At 38.8% G+C, this 23,539-nt stretch overlaps 2 protein-coding genes across 3 annotated transcripts; one reads left to right on the forward strand and one right to left on the reverse strand.

Moving 5' to 3' along the window:
• The first annotated feature begins 3,895 nt into the window (after positions 1–3,895).
• Positions 3,896–6,631, forward strand: LOC103142081 (neurobeachin-like). The gene is made up of 3 exons (XM_016673088.1): positions 3,896–4,051; positions 4,134–4,285; positions 5,083–6,631. Exons 1-3 carry the CDS (start codon positions 3,923–3,925, stop codon positions 5,171–5,173), a joined length of 372 nt encoding a protein of 123 aa, XP_016528574.1. The 5' UTR covers positions 3,896–3,922; the 3' UTR covers positions 5,174–6,631.
• A 1,404-nt stretch (positions 6,632–8,035) lies between these two features.
• Positions 8,036–19,945, reverse strand: LOC103139983 (serine-rich and transmembrane domain-containing protein 1-like). 2 transcript variants are annotated; one of them, XM_007554882.2, is made up of 2 exons: positions 19,632–19,945; positions 8,036–8,817 (listed from the first exon to the last, which is right to left on the reverse strand). In XM_007554882.2, exon 2 carries the CDS (start codon positions 8,814–8,816, stop codon positions 8,472–8,474), a length of 345 nt encoding a protein of 114 aa, XP_007554944.1. In that variant the 5' UTR covers position 8,817; positions 19,632–19,945; the 3' UTR covers positions 8,036–8,471. The 2 variants fall into 2 exon arrangements, with proteins under 2 accessions (XP_007554944.1, XP_007554952.1); XM_007554890.2 differs by having other exon boundaries at positions 8,036–8,821.
• Positions 19,946–23,539: the final 3,594 nt, after the last annotated feature.

Consider the following 23,539-nt stretch of genomic DNA (forward strand, 5'->3'; position numbering starts at 1 on the left):
CACTGAGGGAAAAGTTGAGTCATTTTTATATATTTTTTTTCCTCTTTACTGTGTATCGCCTTCAAATCTATAAATCAAATCTGTGACATAACTTGCTCTTTACTCCCGGATTTCAAGGAAGGAGTGAGTGCTTGAGTGAAGATGGGAGTTAAATTGCTCCTTGAAGAGGAACCTTGCATCAGACAGAAGATCAGTGTTTCGCTGCAGTCTGCAAGACTCAGTTGTTATTCTGTCTTCTGGGTAACTGCTGTCTTCTTTTTCTTAAAGGTGTATGACCCTCAGAGAGCGATCTGGCTGTCGTTTGTCTCCCTTCTGTTTCAGCTACAATAAAAGAAACTAAACCATGTTGTTTCCCAAGAAGAAATGCACCAAGGGGATTAGAGACAAAATTCTAATATGTGCAATTTTGTAACATTTTGATCTTCTCACAAAAAGCTTCGAGTTGGAATTTACAGCATCTAATATGTTTTTAGTCAAACTGCTGCAATGAGAGATTAATTGTTTTACATAAGTAGCAAAAGCAATGACACTCTTTCCGTGAGACCCCTTCCTGTAATCAGGATTTTATTCACTTTGATTTTGAATTTGCACTTTAAGCTATCATTAGCGTTTAATATTAGCAGCTGGCACAATTGTCCCAGATAGCATTACTTATATATAACCTTAGATGATTTTCAGCAAGTACCCCTAAATACATTTTAAGTAGTCTTTGTACCACGCAGAGGTTTTAAAGCAGTAGTGTTTGAAAATATTTTTCTCCACTCTGACTAAAGAACCGTTTGTAAACGTAATTTTTAAAATATGGTATTTCTACGACCTCAGTTGGCAAAATTAACAGAAAGTCACCCTTTGAAGTCGCAATTCAAACTATGAATGTCTAAGATTTCTTACCAACCCTCAATTCTAAAATCCATTATGGCTGCCTTGTACATAAAACTTAATGACAGCTGCTTTAAAAGCATATGAGCCACCTGGACTTTGTATTTCTTTCAATCTTTAACTCACACAGGTTCATGCAGCTAATTTTAGTGATCGTAGTGTTACATTGGATAAAAGTATAAAATTCAGAAGTAAACAATGATATTAGCTTGTATTGCTATTAGTAGTTAGCCTGATTACTGAGCACAACAATTAGCAGGTCTACCAAGAACACTGTCAAGTTGGGTTCGATGTATTTTTTTACATCCAAGTTCCAGCATAGACTGCTGTTAGCTTACACTATGAATACATTGAGTTAAAAAGTATATTTTAACCTTTTAAGTAAAAAGTTAAAATATATAGCATAAAGATATTGCTTTTGTTTCAATAAGCTTGTCAAATATATTCAAAACAGGGCCGTCTTTTTAGAAAGAATAAATGCCAGTCCTTTCCACACCATGACTGTCCATCATTTTCACAAAACAACCAAGTTTGTCTCCTTTGAGAAAAATTTGTCACATGAGAATAGTGCCAATAACTGTCTTTGAAACAGCTGTCTTAGAATTGCCCTTTTCTAGTGGGAAAAGGGCAATGAAATGTTTGTAAAATTAGAGAAAACTGTGGTCATTTCAACAGTTTCTCTTAGGGATCTCATTACAATAAGTTTAAAACGGCCAACAAAATCTATCTCTGTGTAAAAGCCTGAATGAACAGTTGATATGTTTCTGTGATGCAGTTTCCTCTTAAGAAGCTTTTTAAAACTATTCTTGTTGTCAGCAAGACCTGGTTCATTTATTGGAAAAAGAATCCCCAGCGGCTGATCACTGTTGAGAGGGATATCAAAATGAAAATCAGACAATTATCGTCCCAAGCTGGTTTCTCAGGGCATCGTTAATGTAAACTAATGAAAACACTGCGTACAGCATCTCTGCCTCTTCAAATATCTCTATTTTCAGTCAAACCAGAGAGGCTCGTCATACTGTACCTACACGACCCTGACTCTTAAAGAAGGAAATATGTGTGATTAGTTTGCAGCCTTTAAGCTACTACTGCTATCACATCAAGTGGAAGCTGTGAAAGGGATCAGAGCTGCTCCCTGTTTTCATACTTAACCTTCAAAATGACCCACAGTGAAAGTTCAAGTCTTTTCCAAGTAAACACAGAGAAACATTTTAATGCAAGATTTGCAAGATTGCAAGATTTGCTTTTGTATAGCCACTGACTGCAAATTAATTGTTTTTAGTCTTTTGAGATTTGAGTGAAAACTTGCCAATTTGAATTACCAGCCTGTTTTACAGTGTGTGTGTGTGTGTGTATGTTTCACAAACTTGTATATGATTTTAAATAATTTGTTCAAATATGCATGAGTAAATGCCGTATTTCATCTGGCATTTACTCATACCAGATGAAATATTTCTCCAGCGTCAGATTTTGCAAGTAGCTGAAATATGGTCTTTCAATCGGGTCTCATGGGATGACAATGATAAAAAAGCCTGTTAATTATATTTGATGAACATAATTTTGAGTGACCCTGAGCACCATTTTCAAAGCAAGGCATTTGAGTGGGAGGCTTCTTTTATTCTTGCAAAATATCAGTCTTTTATGAGCCAAAACAGAAAGGAAAAATAAGTCAGAAAACTGGAAAATGAACAATCCATCTGCAGTTTGTATTGGATGTAGTCAGAGTTTTTGTTTCATTTCAGAATGTGGTTGAGGTTTCTGGACATAAACAGACATGGAATGAAGCCATAAAGGAAGTTCAAGAAAAAATCAAATGCAAAAAAAAAAAGAACTGACTTGGATAGAAGACTAACCAGTGTGTTTTCCTCTAGCAACTATCCCTTTAGTCTCCAAATACAGACATAAATACCTTTTAAAACCCAAAAGGTCTACCTTAGCATGTTGCAGTGGGGTTATTTGGACACATGGATGTAAAATTAGAAAGAAGAGGATCCATCTGTTTGCACTTGATGGACTGAGAAACTGGTGACTCAAGTTAGCAAATTTTCAGCTTGACACTCAACGATCAAAAGGCTGAAAGCAAATCTTACAGCGTATTCAGATGATTCTCTGTGTTTACTTGGAAAGGAATTCAACTTTCACTGCTTCAGACTGTGGGTCATTCTGAAGGTCAAGTGTGCAAACAGGGAGTATCTCTGATCCCATACGCAGCTTGCACTAGATATGATAGCAGGAATAGTGTCTGAATTACCTCCTCAGAGTGTCACCAGGTTCTGTAGGTGCCTGGTAATGAGCCGTTTTTTTGATTCAGATGTGCTGGAACATAAGATGCATTTGAAAGTTGAAGGACATTCGCTCTAAAAGATCCATGATTTAGAGCGTGCAAGCAGAATTACAGTTTTTAGCTCTTTTCAAAATTACCTCAATCACTTTTCNAATTGGTCCACGGACCGGTACCGGTCCACGGACCGGGGGTTGGGGACCACTGCTCTAGACTACAGACACCAGATTACTTCAATCAGTCCCTCAATCAGTTTTTCAGAATTTCATGATCATGGAAATTTACTAATTCACTAGTCTTAATTTATGTTACTATATAGTTCACGATCAATACGGCGAGAGTAGCAAAAAAGTCACATTTCAGTGCAAATATTGCAAAATAACTTGCAGATTTATCTAAATTAGCACTGCAAAATCTGTGATTTTGATTACAAAAAAAAAAATCACAAAAGCAATCATGGAACCCTGGAGGGACTGATCAAAATTAAAAAATGTTCAATATTATTTAATTTTAAGAGGGACCTATTGAATGCAGGGTCTGCTATTCATTATTGTTTTAGCAGTTTGCTAATGGGTTTCATCAATACATTCTGGCTCAAAAGGCCCTCAAGATCATTTATGATCTTAAAGCGGCCCATATTGTTTGGCTCTAAATATTTTGACATTACTAAGTTACTTTTGTTGTCGCTCCGCAGAGGGCCCGTGCCTGGTCCACACCATCACAGGCGACCTGTTGAGGGCCCTGGAGGGCCCAGAGCTTTGCATGCGGCCTCGCCTCATCTCCGTGTCCAGCGAGGGACACTGCATCATTTACTACGAGAGAGGTCGTTTCTGCAACTTCAGCATAAATGGCAAACTGCTGGCGCAAATGGAAGTCAACGATTCCTCTCGAGTAAGGCTGCTATTGACGTAAACGGGATGTAGTTGTTCATCCGCACATCAAACCTTGTTTAACCTCTTGCACCTCTCCTCAGGCCATTTTGTTGAGCAGTGACGGGCAGAACCTGGTGACTGGAGGGGACAACGGGGTGGTGGAGGTGTGGCAGGCCTGTGACTTCAAACAGCTGTACATCTATCCAGGCTGTGACGCCGGCATCCGGGCCATGGACCTCTCGCATGACCAGAGGTACACAGAAATGCAGGAAAAAGTAGGCTCAAATGGAGCCGTGAAGTCATTTGAATTCCACACAGAGAGAAACACACTGCCTCAAAGCTAGTAGCTTTCACCCTTGGCAACAACTGTTGTGATGAGTCTTTTAACATCGCTGTCCTGTTTTACTTAGAAAATTGCTATAAGTCATGGCTGTTGTTTACCTTGATCATTCATGGGTGGATTTCTCAGTTTGCTTCAGGTTGTTATCCTGCCATATAACCCAAAGGCAGATGAGCTTAAGATCTGGACCGTCAGATTTCTGGTGAAGAGTAGAATTGAAAGATTACAGCAAATCACTGTTGACTTGTAGAAGTCGGTCACTTCCATATTTTCTCCACTAACTCTCACTTTTGAAAAAACAAAGTTTTATAATTGCTATTCCTTTTTCAATTGCCTTTCAGACTAATAGCTGCTTGTTTTGAATGTGTTAAACTTCCATAAGCGACTTCTTGGTGTGGCTATTAAGACTGAACTTGACTTTTGTAGATGCCTAATTTGTGATAAACAAAGGGGGTTAATCTTTCCACAAGGGACCAGGTTAGTTTGGATAATAATTTTCTCCTTGATAAAGTATATTTCTTAAAAAAAATATAAGGTAGTAAAGTTAAATGTGACAAAAAAGTGAGAACAGAAGAAAACGGTAAGAACGGAAAATACTTTTTCACAACTCTGATTATTTGTTGTGTAATACACAAATGCCTCCTGTTTCCTGTGGAAATGAGTCCTGTTGATGTTGCCGACTTGTTCTTCCTGTGCGTTCTGCCCCACAGGACTTTAATCACCGGCATGGCCTCTGGGAGCATCGTGGCGTTCAACATCGACTTCAACCGCTGGCACTACGAACACCAGAACAGGTACTGAGGCGGACGGCTTGAGTTGGACGAGGGAAGGAGTTCTGCATCGCTGCTGTGCTTCAGCGACACGAAGGGGGGAAACCACAGGTACCGAGACAAAGGAAAATTTAGTTTCAGACCTATAGGCTCTATTCCCTTGCAGTGAGGATGCGACTGCGCTAGTGGGAATGGTTTCCTATGTGCACACGTGTGTAACCACAGACGCTTAATAAGAAGATACGCACTGAAATCTGCTTCAATAATACAACACAGTGACTGCAACATAGGAGCAGAGAACCAGTGAAGCAGAGGTTGATCCTCACAGGACAGATCGATTTCACTGTTCCTGGTACGTTTAAATCATCACACATACTCAAGTCTTCTTTTTTCCTTTTCGTTTTTTTTCTTTTTTTCTTGTTTGATTTCTGACTTCTCTGAGTTGTATTTGTTAATTATTTGGGTGGACTATAAATTCAAATTCTTTTCTTGCCTCTAAACTAACGCACCAGCCTGTACCTGTTGTCCAGAAGCTGGTGAAATTGGCTCGATCTTAAATTTTCTCCTGAAAAATTACCCAGTGTTGATTTAGTTTTTATTTCGTTTCATTTTAATTGCCTAAGTTTTTTTTTTTAAACCCCAAATCAGATTTTATGTAAATAAGGCTCTTCTCCCTTCAGAGTTGCACTTGTTCTTTCACTACACAAACTGCGCTTCTCACCTTTAATTTATTAATGACTTGCTGTATGTAAAATACTGTGTAATAATTATTATAATGTCGACAAGACTGATGGTAAAAATGGTGGTATCAAGGACGGTGATTTATTTTTCCCTTTTTGTTCATTTTTGCTGGAGACGGTTATGACAAGGAGCTCTTTTTCCGTGCCACTGGGGATGACAAACATGAGACCGACATGATTTCCTTTGTATATTTGGTGATTGTTTTGTCAAATATGTACATACAGTCTTGATTCAAGCTTGGCAGGAGACTTACTGGGCTGAATGGGACCGAAAGTGCAAAGGAAACCTTCACATACCCACATTTGTTGATTATTTTAAGAACAAAAGAGGAAGAAAAAAAAAAGAGAATCAACTCAGTGTAAAAGTTTGTTTTGTATCTGCACTTTGCACCAATCACATATCATTATTTATTAGCTTGGTTCTTTCTGGTCGGCTGCCTTCGGCTCCACTTTTTATTTTATTTTTCTTCCTTCGGGGATTATTTGTGCATTGATGTTTGTATTTAAAAACCGTTGAGCTCATGAGTGATTCTTCAGTTTTACAACCTCACCGTTGTAAGCAATATCATGATTCTGTAGCTGATAGAGAAGACGGCGGGGAGGAGGGAGGACAGCGTGTGACACGTACTGTATGTGTGAAGCCATCATGATCAAACGCGCACATGCACATACTCCTATCGACAGGTTCAAACTTACGTATCCAAAAAAAAAAAAAAAAAAGCTTAAATATTTTTGGATCTATGAAACCGTAAAAAAAAAACTATTGTATTCATGTTTTATTGCAAAGATGTAAAATATGACATGTGTGAGTTGGGAAAAAAAAATCATAAGAAAAATAAAATATGCAAAGAATTTGAGGTCTGGACTTTTAATTTAGCACATTGTCTGTCTGTATGTCTATTAATTTACTTGAAAGGAGAAATGAGTTCCAGTTGTATGAAAATACTGCGTTGTGCTTTCGAGATACAGAACAGTTACCGATTATTGGACTCCATGCTACAGATGTGTAAAAATCCTAGAAGAAGTGGTGTTTTATTGCGGTAGCATAATTATTATAAAATTGAAAAATCCTAGTAAGTTAAGTTTGTTAGTGTGGAGTTAACCAACATCAATAAGAAAAATGTCTTTAAATTTCACATGTTTAATTGAAATTTTGAAATTTAAATTAAACAATTTTTGGATATGATTTGACCAGGACAAATCACATTCTGATTTGTAAATCAATCAGGATATAAAGATCCTTTTAAACAAACATTACAGATGGGATTGACGAAAAGATTAACCATGTGTCCACTTCTTGCCCGGCGTTAAGTACAGTTGAAGATCTGTGATGTTGCGGCTCTGTATGATCTCATTCAAAGGTTTCGGGAATCTTGTTTGGCTGCATCATGATCTCTTTGAAATACCAGGACGTTTTAAATAATGATCTGGTGGAAAAAGCCACAGGCTGTCCTGTTGGCAGAAGGTGTTTGTTAGTATTGTATGCAGCAATTATGAAACCTGGGATTTGGTTCCTCACTGAATAAATACTGAAATTAAACTTTGGATTCTTTTCTAAATTCTTCAGTCAGATTATGCGACTGCAATAAAAAATTAAATATCTTCTAAAGATTTCTACACATTTGCCTGAGCGCTGTTGTGATTTTCATGTTGTTGTTTTTTTCTTTCAAAACCTGGCTGAAGATATGTCATGTTTATCCGGTTATCCAGATCCCACCTATCCACTTCAGCTCTAGTCCTCAGATGAATGTGCTTTATATTTCCACCACCCTCAACTAGAACCATGTCTCTCTCTTTTTTTTTTCTTTTCAACTGTGCCAAACTAGCCAAACAGTTCTTTGACTTGCTGAACAGGGGAAACAACCTGTGCCGGGTTGTCATCCTGGAGTACGGATGAGGGTTGACAGGTGGAGAGAAACCTTGTGCTTCAGGTTCGTTGCAGACTGGCATCAGGCTCTGCGGGAGCTGACAGGAGGCAGGAAGTATCGCAGGTAGATCTGACTATCAAGGCCAGAAATTCATCCTGTAGTTTTTGCTACTTTTGACCTGTTCTGTTCTGTAAATGTTCTCCTCTGTGTCGCCTCCTTGTCGTCACAGTACTGGATGATATGTTGTCTTAGTGTGAATTCAAAGTATTTGCCACAGATGCACAATCCTGTTTACAAAGTTCAGATGTTTAATATTTTAGAATGCTGGGTTTGGCAGCGTAATCTACAGATATCATCAGGATATGATTAACAAAGCTTCTAAAGACAGAAAAAGTCAACACAAAAGGATAATTGACTTTCACTTTGTGTTTTCCCTGCAATGGGAAAGTATTCACCAGGTTCATTCTTTGTTGTTCAAGTCAGTTTAGCAGGATATGTTTGACTTTTAACCTTTGTAACCGCTGTGGTAGCTATGCAGATTGCATATAGACTTCAGAGTCACTGAACCGCCAGGATTAAAATATGCATGCATGGGAGGATATTCCATCAGCTGGTCTTGTGGAGTTTCTCTTGTTGGTTTATTTGTTTGTTTTGCATGCATCCTCAGCCTGTAAAGAGAAAACGTCGGATTTATACACAAGTCTGCTCGCTGCGAGCTTGATCAGGTGGAGAGCACAGAGATGGTGGACCTCTGAGAGGAGATGCTGCAGATCTCCATGTTGGTGAAGGAGCTCCCTCCCTCGCTGCTGCAGTCGGGGACCGAGGAAGACGATGAGATGATGTTCTTCAGCCTGTGGAGGGAGATGATGAGCAGCGTCAGCAGGAACACCAGCAGCCCGAGGAAGAGCCACACGTAGACGTAGACGTTGCCCTGGCGACCTCCTGGAGACGAGGCAGCCGCCGACGTGGAGGCAGACGTCGGGGAGAAACGGAGAAAAGTCCCATTGTCTATCGGGGTGACTCCGGTCTTGTTGTTGTCCACCAGCAGGACGTCCATTCCCGACATTCTGGCTGACATTTTGACATGGAGGGAAAGAAAGAGAGATGATTTTGTATTGCCAAGCAGCGGCAACTCAAAAGAGTCCAGCATTAATTATTTAAACGACCTCAAGGCTTTCTTTCTCACAATGTCTGATATTGCTGACAAAAGAGCTTTCACTAATATTCTTGTCTAACTTCCAATTAATCTTTACTTGTATGAAATGCATACCCAGATTTCTCCTTCACTTCAGAATTTACACTACACAAAACTTAGTAAAAAATGTTTTCCTTCAAGCCTGAGTTAACATGAGATGAAATTCAGGAAAACTGAGGAACCTGAGTGTCTGTGGATGGATGCAAAACATCTGATAATCCACAGCCCACTATGAAGAACTGTGGTAACATCATGAGTTGGGGATGCTTTTCATAAGCAGGAAAAAGAAGGCTGTTGAGATACAATATGAATATGTTGTGAAAGACTTGATACTAGCAGAGATTCACCTGGCAGGACAGCAACCTAAACCCAACTGAAAATTTGGGTCACAGACACTCCACTCAGTTTAATACAGCTTGAGCTATTTTGCAAAAGAAGAAGGAGAAAATTTTATTGTCTTCATGTGCAAAGCTGTAAACTTTTCAGATTATCTGCAAAACCTTTAGAAAGTCGTATATCCTTTTTCCATCTAATTGGAAATTATACAAATCTATGGATTGTTTAATCACTTAAAATCTCATTAACATTCATAGAAATTTGTAAGCGTCGTAGGTTGAAGTGTGAAAAAGTTATACAAGGCATGATATTAAATTATTGCTGATGAAAAACACATTTGATGGAGAAAATTATTAAGATTAATACAATTTCCACATTTTTATTTCATGTTGTGAAACAGAAAAAAAAATAAACGTCTATGCTTTGTGTAAAACTACGTATTTTAAAAAGAACATGGTTAAAGATCAAAAACCCAAAACTCCTGTCTACAAACAACAGAAACTAAAATGAATAATAACTTTTTTCAACCGTATACACCTACTTCAGTGAAGAACCGTTCTTCCCCCACTATTTTAATGAACAGCAGGGGGAGTGCTTGTAACATTGAAAGCCTGTCAGACCTCTTGCCTCCAGCAGTGTCTCCTCATAAATGAAGGCATTATCTGATGAAATTAAACCCTCATAATCAGCTTTCACAATGACAACCGAGCGGCAACCTTCCTCCTCTGTGTATTAATACTGTTCGTAATGTTCCATCACAAATCACTGCTCAGAACCGAGCGAGGACCAAGGAGACATCTGTTAGAGGAGAGAGAGAGAGAGGCTGATTTGTATTTGGTTCACGGCGCTCTTGTGTCTTGACTTGATCTATGACAGGGAGGAGAGAGACACTTCAAAGGGAGGAATAAATGACCATGACAAGAATGAAAGCAAAAGGTCAGCACACACTTTTCATCTTGCACTGGTGTGTGCATTCACTTTGCTCTTATCTGTCAGCTAAGTCCCCCTCACCCCCTTTATTTTCCTCTCTCTCCCCCATTTCATTATTCATTTTCAGCATTGGCCCATATAGCCTCCATTCCTGGCCACTTGCATGACATTCAGCGGAGAGTGGTGAAATATATTTTTGCTCTCCACAAGCCGTTTGAACTACATTAACTGCGTGTGTGGGCCCCCATTAACGGAGCATTTTCAATATTTATGTGCAGAAGGGAAAGGTAGCAAATAGAAAAGAAAAAAAAACACTAAAACACTAAATGCATTTTAGAAAGGTTTCCAATTTCTGATGGCTAGAGTTGTTGCCAATTGTTTTTATAAATATTGATGCTCTGAGTTGGGAGAATGACACTGGAAAATGTATAATCAGACTTTTAAATTCGTGTCTAAATCAGAAACTAGATTAAGTTCTGGATTAACATGCAAGATGCAAATCTGGTTGTTTACTAGAAGCATTAGCAATCAGCATCATTAATTGCAGGTGGGTGTTAATTACCTTTGGACTGCTAAAAGCTGAGTACACACGCACCAACACGTTACCTGCTATTTAGTTTGAGGAATATATATTCAAATCATGTTGATTACATTAGTATTGCAAAGTGACTTTCACTACATTGGTCATAAGAGTTGGTGTGAGCTTGAGCTTCTCAACACGCATAATACAAGACTTGATAACCTTTAAAAAGGTTATTTTTGGAACATGTTATCATGTCAATGACTCTGCACAAATAAATCCTGAGTTTCTCAGACACATTTCCATTTACGGCATTCACAGGGTTCCCAACTGGTCTGTTGAAATGAGCTGTTTTGTCAATCTGGAGTCCAAATACCCATTGATTAGGTTTAACTGTAACATTTTCTTTAAAGACCTTTTCTAAAATGCATTAATAACACATGATACATTGTGATACCTGTATTCCATAAAATTCTCTAATGTTCTATAAGAAAAAAAAAGAAGGATTTCTACAAAAATGGTAAAGTGCCAACAGTTCTGAGGAATTTAAGCAATGACATAGACGGCAATGTAACTACGACTTCCAATATTAGCAACCTGGAATATTAGGTTAAGTCAATATTGTTATACTGCAGTACGATACTGCATGTAAAGGTCATGTTCACATGCATAAGTGCCAGTGGTTGTCATTGTTTAATTAGCTTAACTAGGTAACCTGGAGGGAACTTTGTAACTAAAACAAGTTCACCCCAGTCACACAAAATCCTTCTATTTGTTGGAATTGTTACCAAGGGACTGAAAAAATAATCAGAAAGCAGAAGAGAAGACAAACCCTACCTTGCAAATAAAACCAACAGGCAGAGGAAATTTGAGTGAGAGAAGCAGGATACAATCAGAAGGCAAGAGATAATTTCATAGCAGAGTTGTCAACAGAAGACCCAGATAAACATAGGAGCTCACACTTTACAGAGTCACTAGATGTTTGCTCTCACAAATCACTGCCTATTTACCCAAAGCTCCTCCTCAAAGCAGGTCTTACATTCTAAACATTTTCATTAACATTAAAAATATAAAATATTATTTTAATGGGACTCAGTTAAATCTATTTTACTGGAACTGTTGGTTATTAAGCGAAGTACCACTGTGTAAAAGTACTTTTTAAATGTGAATAAATGTTCTCAAAAATTATATACACATTTGCTTTTCTAAATTGTGCCATTGGGCATTATGTGACTACAGTGAAATTAACGTTTATTTTAAGCAAGATTACGAAGAAGCAAACCTTGATTTAATATAGAAATGTGTTTCTCGTTGAAAACAAAACACCATGTTTACACGTGTATGTTTTGTGATAACTGGATCCACCTGAAACAATAAGCTGAGTAACTGTGACACAACCTACTCTTTCCAACCAAACGAGATGGTAGTTAAAACCCTTGTTTTAGACAGAAGGTGAAAAGATGGGCAAGAGCGAATCCATGAAAAAATACCCAACTACCAGCTCTGTTATATTATCATTGGCCCTTTTATGCTAAATTTTGCACAGAGTCATATCATCTATTATTGTCGCTCCCCCGAGTTTGGCAATTTCATCAAATGGCTTATGAAGCCTTTTGAATACACTTATAGGAGATTATAGAAAGGATCTGTGAGCATCACCAGCCTCATGTGGAAGAAAACTTGCAGAAAGTTTAAGTGAACCTCCCTGTCCCCAAACTGCTTTATTTTAGGCTTTTTTTTTTTTCAGTTCCTTTCATCTATTTTTCTCTGGGTCGTGTATTTGACAAGAACTCTACTCTCTTTAATTTGAAGCCCAAAGTAGCTTCGGGCAGGCACACAGCATAATGAGGATGGATGAGTTGGGTTGCCTTGTTTCTTTTTTCGACTGGGCGCTCTTTTGTCCATGCTCTTGTTTTCTTTACCAAATGCTCCCCAATATCAAACTGGGCCAATCATTTGTTTGCATAGTTTGTTTCTCATGATTTACAGCCAGAATGTGGCATTTTGTTCATAAAAAGATTTGTCCATCTACTTTTGAAGTACACCCTATATTTTCTTTAGCAAAGCGTCTCCTTTGATACCTTTCCAAGGTCTCAACCTTTGCCCTCAACTTCTTTCCACACCCCTTTTTGCTGCTCTGCATACGCTGAGGGTCCTACATGATGCGTTGTTGTCAAATCAGTGATGAAGCTTGTTTATTGTGCACTGAAGTGGCTGATAATTGTGCCTAATGATGCTTTTTGTATCCAGGCAACGACGTACGCACGGTTCTTTTTCAAGCTAATCTACTTTAAGAGGGCAAGCCGTACAGTCCCAGAGAGGCTGAAGAGGTTAGACGTGCATTCACACGCCTGCCTACGCACCGTAAATACCGCTGGTTTTAATTTCCCAAGGAAAAGCAGGAACTGCAAGGTAGGGTACATGAGGACACTGAGGGAAAAGTTGAGTCATTTTTATATATTTTTTTTCCTCTTTACTGTGTATCGCCTTCAAATCTATAAATCAAATCTGTGACATAACTTGCTCTTTACTCCCGGATTTCAAGGAAGGAGTGAGTGCTTGAGTGAAGATGGGAGTTAAATTGCTCCTTGAAGAGGAACCTTGCATCAGACAGAAGATCAGTGTTTCGCTGCAGTCTGCAAGACTCAGTTGTTATTCTGTCTTCTGGGTAACTGCTGTCTTCTTTTTCTTAAAGGTGTATGACCCTCAGAGAGCGATCTGGCTGTCGTTTGTCTCCCTTCTGTTTCAGCTACAATAAAAGAAACTAAACCATGTTGTTTCCCAAGAAGAAATGCACCAAGGGGATTAGAGACAAAATTCTAATATGTGCAATTTTGTAACATTTTGATCTTCTCACAAAAAGCTTCGAGTTGGAATTTACAGCATCTAATATGTTTTTAGTCAAACTGCTGCAATGAGAGATTAATTGTTTTACATAAGTAGCAAAAGCAATGACACTCTTTCCGTGAGACCCCTTCCTGTAATCAGGATTTTATTCACTTTGATTTTGAATTTGCACTTTAAGCTATCATTAGCGTTTAATATTAGCAGCTGGCACAATTGTCCCAGATAGCATTACTTATATATAACCTTAGATGATTTTCAGCAAGTACCCCTAAATACATTTTAAGTAGTCTTTGTACCACGCAGAGGTTTTAAAGCAGTAGTGTTTGAAAATATTTTTCTCCACTCTGACTAAAGAACCGTTTGTAAACGTAATTTTTAAAATATGGTATTTCTACGACCTCAGTTGGCAAAATTAACAGAAAGTCACCCTTTGAAGTCGCAATTCAAACTATGAATGTCTAAGATTTCTTACCAACCCTCAATTCTAAAATCCATTATGGCTGCCTTGTACATAAAACTTAATGACAGCTGCTTTAAAAGCATATGAGCCACCTGGACTTTGTATTTCTTTCAATCTTTAACTCACACAGGTTCATGCAGCTAATTTTAGTGATCGTAGTGTTACATTGGATAAAAGTATAAAATTCAGAAGTAAACAATGATATTAGCTTGTATTGCTATTAGTAGTTAGCCTGATTACTGAGCACAACAATTAGCAGGTCTACCAAGAACACTGTCAAGTTGGGTTCGATGTATTTTTTTACATCCAAGTTCCAGCATAGACTGCTGTTAGCTTACACTATGAATACATTGAGTTAAAAAGTATATTTTAACCTTTTAAGTAAAAAGTTAAAATATATAGCATAAAGATATTGCTTTTGTTTCAATAAGCTTGTCAAATATATTCAAAACAGGGCCGTCTTTTTAGAAAGAATAAATGCCAGTCCTTTCCACACCATGACTGTCCATCATTTTCACAAAACAACCAAGTTTGTCTCCTTTGAGAAAAATTTGTCACATGAGAATAGTGCCAATAACTGTCTTTGAAACAGCTGTCTTAGAATTGCCCTTTTCTAGTGGGAAAAGGGCAATGAAATGTTTGTAAAATTAGAGAAAACTGTGGTCATTTCAACAGTTTCTCTTAGGGATCTCATTACAATAAGTTTAAAACGGCCAACAAAATCTATCTCTGTGTAAAAGCCTGAATGAACAGTTGATATGTTTCTGTGATGCAGTTTCCTCTTAAGAAGCTTTTTAAAACTATTCTTGTTGTCAGCAAGACCTGGTTCATTTATTGGAAAAAGAATCCCCAGCGGCTGATCACTGTTGAGAGGGATATCAAAATGAAAATCAGACAATTATCGTCCCAAGCTGGTTTCTCAGGGCATCGTTAATGTAAACTAATGAAAACACTGCGTACAGCATCTCTGCCTCTTCAAATATCTCTATTTTCAGTCAAACCAGAGAGGCTCGTCATACTGTACCTACACGACCCTGACTCTTAAAGAAGGAAATATGTGTGATTAGTTTGCAGCCTTTAAGCTACTACTGCTATCACATCAAGTGGAAGCTGTAAAAGGGATCAGAGCTGCTTCCTGTTTTCATACTTAACCTTCAAAATGACCCACAGTGAAAGTTCAAGTCTTTTCCAAGTAAACACAGAGAAACATTTTAATGCAAGATTTGCAAGATTGCAAGATTTGCTTTTGTATAGCCACTGACTGCAAATTAATTGTTTTTAGTCTTTTGAGATTTGAGTGAAAACTTGCCAATTTGAATTACCAGCCTGTTTTACAGTGTGTGTGTGTGTGTGTATGTTTCACAAACTTGTATATGATTTTAAATAATTTGTTCAAATATGCATGAGTAAATGCCGTATTTCATCTGGCATTTACTCATACCAGATGAAATATTTCTCCAGCGTCAGATTTTGCAAGTAGCTGAAATATGGTCTTTCAATTGGGTCTCATGGGATGACAATGATAAAAAAGCCTGTTAATTATATTTGATGAACATAATTTTGAGTGACCCTGAGCACCATTTTCAAAGCAAGGCATTTGAGTGGGAGGCTTCTTTTATTCTTGCAAAATATCAGTCTTTTATGAGCCAAAACAGAAAGGAAAAATAAGTCAGAAAATGGAAAATGACCAATCCATCTGCAGTTTGTATTGGATGTAGTCAGAGTTTTTGTTTCATTTCAGAATGTGGTTGAGGTTTCTGGACATAAACAGACATGGAATGAAGCCATAAAGGAAGTTCAAGAAAAAATCAAATGCAAAAAAAAAAAGAACTGACTTGGATAGAAGACTAACCAGTGTGTTTTCCTCTAGCAACTATCCCTTTAGTCTCCAAATACAGACATAAATACCTTTTAAAACCCAAAAGGTCTACCTTAGCATGTTGCAGTGGGGTTATTTGGACACATGGATGTAAAATTAGAAAGAAGAGGATCCATCTGTTTGCACTTGATGGACTGAGAAACTGGTGACTCAAGTTAGCAAATTTTCAGCTTGACACTCAACGATCAAAAGGCTGAAAGCAAATCTTACAGCGTATTCAGATGTTTCTCTGTGTTTACTTGGAAAGGAATTCAACTTTCACTGCTTCAGACTGTGGGTCATTCTGAAGGTCAAGTGTGCAAACAGGGAGTATCTCTGATCCCATACGCAGCTTGCACTAGATATGATAGCGGTAATAGTGTCTGAATTACCTCCTCAGAGTGTCACCAGGTTCTGTAGGTGCCTGGTAATGAGCCGTTTTTTTGATTCAGATGTGCTGGAACATAAGATGCATTTCAAAGTTGAAGGATATTTGCTCTAAAAGATCCATGATTTAGAGCGTGCAAGCAGAATTACAGTTTTTAGCTCTTTTCAAAATTACCTCAATCACTTTTCGTTATGCGGCAACAGAACTCATTTTAGGTTTGATAATGTTTTCAAAGCCTGAGAATCTTCTCTAAAAGAGCAACTTGAAAATAAAAGAAAATCATGCCTCATGTTTAAGAGTCTGTTAACCTTTGTTAAATCTTTTTTCAGTAAAATTGGCAAAGACATCTTCCGGGTTTTCTTCACCCAGTGCTGAAGGTAAATGCCGACTCTCAAGCAGATGAAGGGACGTCTAACAAGGAAAATATATTTTGACTCTGATCTCTGCTGCTCTTGCACTTCTCTTTCAGCGTCTTGAAAACCAGCGTGTCTTCAGTTTGTGAAGGCCTGCCTACAGGAGCAGAAGCTTCTGAAGCTGCTGCTGCTCTGTTGAAATAAATAAGTTGATTGAACACCATTCCCTTAGATTAAACATCCCTGGGCTTCACCTTCTGTGACTTGAATTCCAATCCTTCTTAATCAAGTCATAAAGGAAAATCTATTCCACTAGAAAAGTTAAGCTTTTTCGCATCATATTTTTAGTCAGTTTGGGTTGTCAGCTTTCTGATTTCCATTTTTTTTTCTTGTTGCATTAAATATCCCAGCCTGGAGCCCATCAGTACTCCTGCTTTTCATTCACATAAAGACCTTCTTTTGTCAGCTATTTTACTGCCATCAAGTCCACAAAACTTGCTTGGCTACCTTTGAAAAATCTCTTCCAGGAGTTATGTAGATTTAAACTTTGGCATGTTTGGTCTCCCGTACGCCTGTATGTACAGTGAGCTCTGACGCTTAATGTTCAAACTTCTTTTTCATCTGCTCAGGCTCCTCAAACAGCCCCATCCTCTAGTGAAGTACACTCAGCCAAAACTCCTCTTGAGACTTCATGCCGCATAGCTTCCTCCGCTCCACTTTCTCAATCTGTCTTCTGTACGCTTCTCATTTCTTCCCTCCATCTCTGTGTAATCTTCTTCAATGTCACTGCTTTATACTTACTCGGCTTAAGTTAACGTTCTAATATTCTTCCTGCAGGAATATCCTTTAAAAAAAAAAGAAAAAAAGGAGAATCATTCTTTTTCACAGAAACTTCCTGAACCTCTTCCACAAGATGAAAGAAGAAATGCCGAGGAGTTACGCTGCCCAATAATTTTAATTTCAGCAAGTTGTGTTTTGATTTTAAATGAGTGTGATCATTTAAGATGACAGCATAAGTAGCTTGTAAAGGCTTGCACTAGCTACACCTTGACCAAAGATTTAGTAAAAAAAATTCAACATAAACAGGCTAAGAAACTTAATTTATCTCTGTTACACCTCCATCACACTAATCCATTTATTGACATTTCTCCTTATTTCTTTTTTTTAATTTGTCACTTAATGTTTTTTTATTATTATTATTAGTATTATTAGTAGTAGTATTTATCTCAGTTAAGTCAGAGGCAAATGGTCTGTCTGGGACTCCCTGATGTTTCTAATTAAACTTTTGTATATCTCCAACACAAAGTAGCCCTTGAGATTACTCTAATTGTAACAATCCATGCTTGCTTGTAGGGCTGACCAATATCTATTGAATTGCAAACATCCCAGAGGTGCCCATTCTCACTGTCTGATCAGGCCTGGTGTTAGATCTTTCACGCATGAATAATTCATGAGATCTAGATGTGGCCAAATGTCACGGCATTTGGGCCATTTCCTCTGAGTGCGTGCGAGTGTGTTCATACTTTCTCATTCCACTGCACGGCTGAAAAATAAAAATACAAAAACTGAGCCTGAGGCAGAAATACTGGGAAGGCTCCTAATCAGTGCATATGTTCACTACACCTATAATAAATGTAAAAACTTTCCCTCCCTTGCAGATTTGCAGCTTCAGCTCAAATAGCAGATTCGTCTTAAAAAGCAGGAGATAAAAGTAGACTGAATTCCAACCATGTTAAGCATGCCATCTTCTGAGCCAGATCAACTGAAAACAGACCTCAGGCTCAACCTCATGAATCCCAAACGACTCCTGCAGCCCCAAATTCCACAGATAACCCTCGCAGGGGTCGGAGATATGCAGGGATGATCAAAGTATAAAGAAAAGTGATGCTTCAGTCAGCATCACACGCCTTAATGCATTTTCTTTTGTTAAATAACAATGGCTTTCTCTCCAATTTGGATTGCCAAAAAAGAACCAACAGGGCTCCTGGTTCAGATGAACAGATGATTTTGAATGGGATCTGCAGACAATAGTCTTGGCAGTTTATCCGTTGCTCCCCCCCCGCCCCCCTTTTTTTAACATGTGAATGACACAATCTCCCGGTAGCACACCTGAATGCACTCAGAGCCGCAGCAGGGGTCGAACCCCTCTGTAAGCGGGGCTGTTATCTGATTCTCTCAGATATTCAGGGCATTAAAGTGCGCAGATTTCAAAAGGCGCAAATTGGGACGAAAGGAGCTGCTATATGCTTATGATAATCGGCAGCAAGGTAAAATGAGCCGAGACCCACGCAGACTGTCAGGTACTGTGATCTGTCTGAATAGCAAGCGTTGGACTTTTTTGGTCAGTGGCCAGTGTTGGTAATGAGCTGTATTGCTTTGATGTGTGTGTGTGTGCGTTTTGTATCATCCTCCTGTTGAAGCGTACTTTTACACATTCTTCTCATATCTGATAATTACCCCTTATGCTTTGGAGTGTGACCGCAACTTTAAGTTTGAGCAGCCCATTTACTTTCTGTTTATTATAGTCCACATGGTGAGTCATGCAACATTTTAAACACAAACAAAACCTTGTTTTGTTCTCATTACTCTAAACGGATACTTCCATTTCTTCCTCTCCCTCTGGGGATGCAATCGCCCCACTCATCACCACTTTTTTCTCTCTTCCACTGCCCCATTAAATGCGTATTCTTTTCCCCAAGTTGGTGGAAAGATGCATATATAAATATTTTCCCCCTCACTTATATTAACCTTGTTTACTGGATCCAGCAACTCGGGGAACCATTAGGGTTCATCTTCTTCCCTGGTTTTCTCCCTCATCTCATCTGACACCACAACTACTGCTACTCTTGTTTGGAAACCCCAGCGACCCCCTTTTGCATAATAAATTAGCCTCTTTCTTTGCTCATATTTCCTCTCACCAAACAGTTTGTAAACTTCACATTTAATGCCTGGATTATTTCACGACAGATGATAAAAAAAAGAAAAGTTACAGACCTTAATACGTGCAGTTTAGCTTCTCTTTGCTCACTTTGTGCAGAAATCCATCCTGTCTTCAGGCTTGCAGCAGAGCAAACTAGATCTGCCTCCCGACAGATTTCCCCTGTTTCTTCCCGTCTCCCTCTCTGTCATTCAGTGCAGACAGGTTCTACAGCTGGAGAGGACACTGACGAATGTGGGTCGTCTCTATGAATGGACACACACAAACAAATGGCCCTGTCTAACAGGGGCTGTAGTGAAGCTGATTTTCTCCTGGAGAAGTGCTGGAGAGAGAAGAAGAGGCGGTTTAGTGCTCATTCTACTCCCATCCCCTCTCCCTGTGACTCTCTTGTCTCCACCCTCCCCGCTCTCCTCTCTGCTAGCTCATCACCTTCAATAACGATTGCACCAACAGTGAAATGTTCCTCTGTGTTGTGTTTGTGCTCGTTTTCCCAAAGCAAAGACGATGCCTTGCACAAGTATTCACTCCCCTTGACCTTTTTCCTATTTGTTGATGTGACAGCTACAAACTTCTACACACTTTGTCAAGTTCTGCGGCTAAGATGGACTACTTTACTATCCAAATATTATATGAGCGTTAAGCTGAAGGAAAGTGACACAGAATTTTCTACATTTTTGACCAAAAAAATCAGAGATGTGTATCACACATTCAGACCACAAGTCATCTCTCTGTTTTTACAGTTGTAAGTATTTTGGTGTATGTGTCTACCAGATTTACACATCTGTAAACTGTAGTTGTTTTCCCATTCATCTTTGCAAAATAGGTAAAGCTTAGTCTGGTTGGATGCAGAGCTTTTGTGAACATCCATTTTCAAAATTTGCCACAGATTTTCAGTAAAATTTAGATCTGGGCTCTTGGTGAACCATTCTAACTCATGAATATACATTGATTGAAACCAAGTCATCAAAGTTCTGTATTCTCCTTAAAGAATGGCCCAAGTCTACCCTAGTCTTAAGTCTTCTGAAGCCTTTGGTTGACCTCTATTTAACTCTATTCATCTCCCCACAAACTCTGAACAGCTTCTCTATTGTTTTGTAAAAACACTTTGTTTCACAGTAAGAATGCTATGTTCAATTGAAGTGCTACATTTCAGTCTCGTCTGATCAGATCACCTTCTTTCATGCACAGCCGCCTCATGATTCAGGGCAAACTGTTGAACGTATACCTTATGGCTTTCTTTCAGTGATGGTCTTCTTTCCCCCACTCTGCTGCAGAGATCAGATTTATGGTTTGCAAAACTAACAGCAGTCCTGAAAAAGGATCCTCCCATCTGAACTTTGGGCATTTCATGTTTGTGTGAAGTTGTCAGAAAACTGCATCCATAAACAGGACCAAATGGTGAGTAATACTCAGCTGCAGACAAAGCTCCTCAAATGAGACCCCGAACGAGCAGGGGTCTCAAGAAGAAGAAACCGCATCCAACATTTCTCAGTCTCAGTTTTCCTCTCATCTCACATCTTAAAGTTCTGGTATTTTTTTTGTTTTTGTTTTTGTCTTTTTTTCGTATCCAACACTGTGTCAATTCACCACATGAATTCTTTAAAAAGATATCTTTATATGTGAGATAGCAGTGAAAACTCTGCAAGACATTTCACCTGAATCTTTGACACCTTTTGTTGCTGCCTTTTCCACAGCTGTCCAAACAAAGACCATTCTATTATTAACCATGTCACTTTGTGGGCAGAAAACACAGAATGGCATCCTGTTCCCTCTCTGCTATGCTGCCAAGGTGTTCAGATTTATCGGGACAAGTTTCGAAACGTACATCTGGGGTTTGACAGACAATATTCAAGCAAGTCTCTATGTGCTGCTTCCCAGAAGCCAGCTCTGATCTTTCCCCAACCTGGACAGCTGCACCTGTATGATACTCCACCGACCTGCTTGATGGGCCTGCGATTCATTGTTACTTGATTACATCTGTTGGGAGCCTTGTTTCAATTTTCCTTCTGACATTGCTTCACACGTTCAGCGATTCGTCCATGTTTGACAGTGTTGTTTTGGAGATGTGTCCAGGCTTCTACTTGTTCACTTCCTGTAGTTGTCACCTGTCTGTGTGTTTACATTTCTCAAAATCCTGGCACTACTACTGCCAATCGAGCAGAGTCCGTACTGCTGTCCTAAACCCAGTGGGTCAGTGCTGACATGCAGTGTTTTGACTCTTTGTTTGACCACTGTGGTACTTTGTGTTGATGGTCAGTGTCAGCATCCTACCAGCTATACTGATGTTTGGCACAACATGTACTCTTTCAAAAATACTCTAGGAGTCATTGTAGGGGATCATATTAGAATGAAAGCGTTATAAATATCTAAAACAAATAATTCATATTATGGTCTTTAAAATAGGCCACAAACCACCACATTTAGTCAATTCAGCTTATTTATATCATTCCAATTCACAACAAATGTCATCTCAAGGCGCCTCACATGAAAATTTGGTCCAGATTGTTTCCAATTATTCATAAATACACAATAAATCTAATTTATACAAGTATAACCCAATCATTGTGGCACACAGGAAGGTCTTAAGCTTAATGCATAACACTCTCATTCTGTTTACAGTGCCAAGAGGTCCAAAATCAACCAGTGCCAAGAGGTCCTGGGCTTACAATTGCCTGTAAGCCCAGGCAATTGTATTGAGTCATTGCCTTTTCAGCAACACCTCACACTGAGCGAGCAGGGGGAAGGAATGACTCCCTTTGCATCATTAAGAAAGCTGTAGGCCAGCATGATGGAACAGTTTTCAGAAGCGCCTGGGTGTGTTTGCCAGCTGACATCTTTCTGCAAGCAGATTACAGTTTCTTGTGCTGCATATGTTCTTCTTGCGTACTTCCTCCCACTTTTCAAAATCATGCATGCCATGTCAATTGACCCCAATAATTTGCCTTTCAGTGTCATTTTGTGCATGCATAGTCATTTGTTCTTCATTGCTATTGCCTTGTATTGCTAATAGCAGTTAGCAGCCCGCTCTGAAAACATTCCCAGATCAGAGCTCCTAACTTTGAGATGTATGAGCTAACAGTGAAACAGACCATGCTTTTTCTTTGGTAGTAATTTTATATTTGCTGCTGTAAAAGTGTGAAATTGTTTTATTTAAATACTTGAAAAGAATTCAACATTATTCAAGCAGATAATGTTGTGTTCATTAAAACAATTTGACTTAGAGGATAGTATTTGGAATTCAGTATTTGGTATCATTGTTCATACCTTCAGTAGAAACAATACAATCTGCAAGGAAGTAAAGAAAAGGCTTATACCAAAGTAGAATAAGCTAATAAAAGTCCCTTTCACAAAACACTTGAAGGCAGAGTCAGGGTGCTTTGTGCCGCGATCCACACAGAAGTCAACCCACCTGTATTACTTCCTTGACTATGCAAAGTAGTCATAGTCCCACTTAAGCAGAATTAGAAAAAAGATAAAACAGGTTTCATTGGTCAAAGTAGAAATGACACAATGATTTGTGCAACAAGCCACGTCCAGAATCTAACATCGCGACTCAGAAGTGAGTCTGACGAAAAGTCTAAGGTGAAAATGATCTAATTTGCAACATCTGCTCAGCTAAGAACAGGATTGCTATGCTAACTTTGACCTCCGTTCATTTAGAAAAGAACGGAGGGAGACTTATGCAGATTTTCTGTGTAGCACTGACGTCAATGTGGCACCACACCTTCTGTTGTCCCACACTGCTGGCACCATCGTCTTCATTTAAATGGAGAGAGGAGGCTCAGAGGAGGCTTTATGACAGAATTTATTTGTGGAAGAGGCTGTTGTCATTGTCACTTCGAGGCTACATTAAATATTCATTTAATCACACTGCTGAATTGTCTAAATTATGCTTATGAACATTTTAAATTGCCAATCTAGGTAAAAAGAAAAGTGGTTATTGTTTGAGTTCAACTGCAATTAC

Source organism: Poecilia formosa, unplaced genomic scaffold (assembly GCF_000485575.1).
Source record: "Poecilia formosa unplaced genomic scaffold, Poecilia_formosa-5.1.2 Scaffold3, whole genome shotgun sequence".
NCBI lineage: Eukaryota > Metazoa > Chordata > Actinopteri > Cyprinodontiformes > Poeciliidae > Poecilia > Poecilia formosa.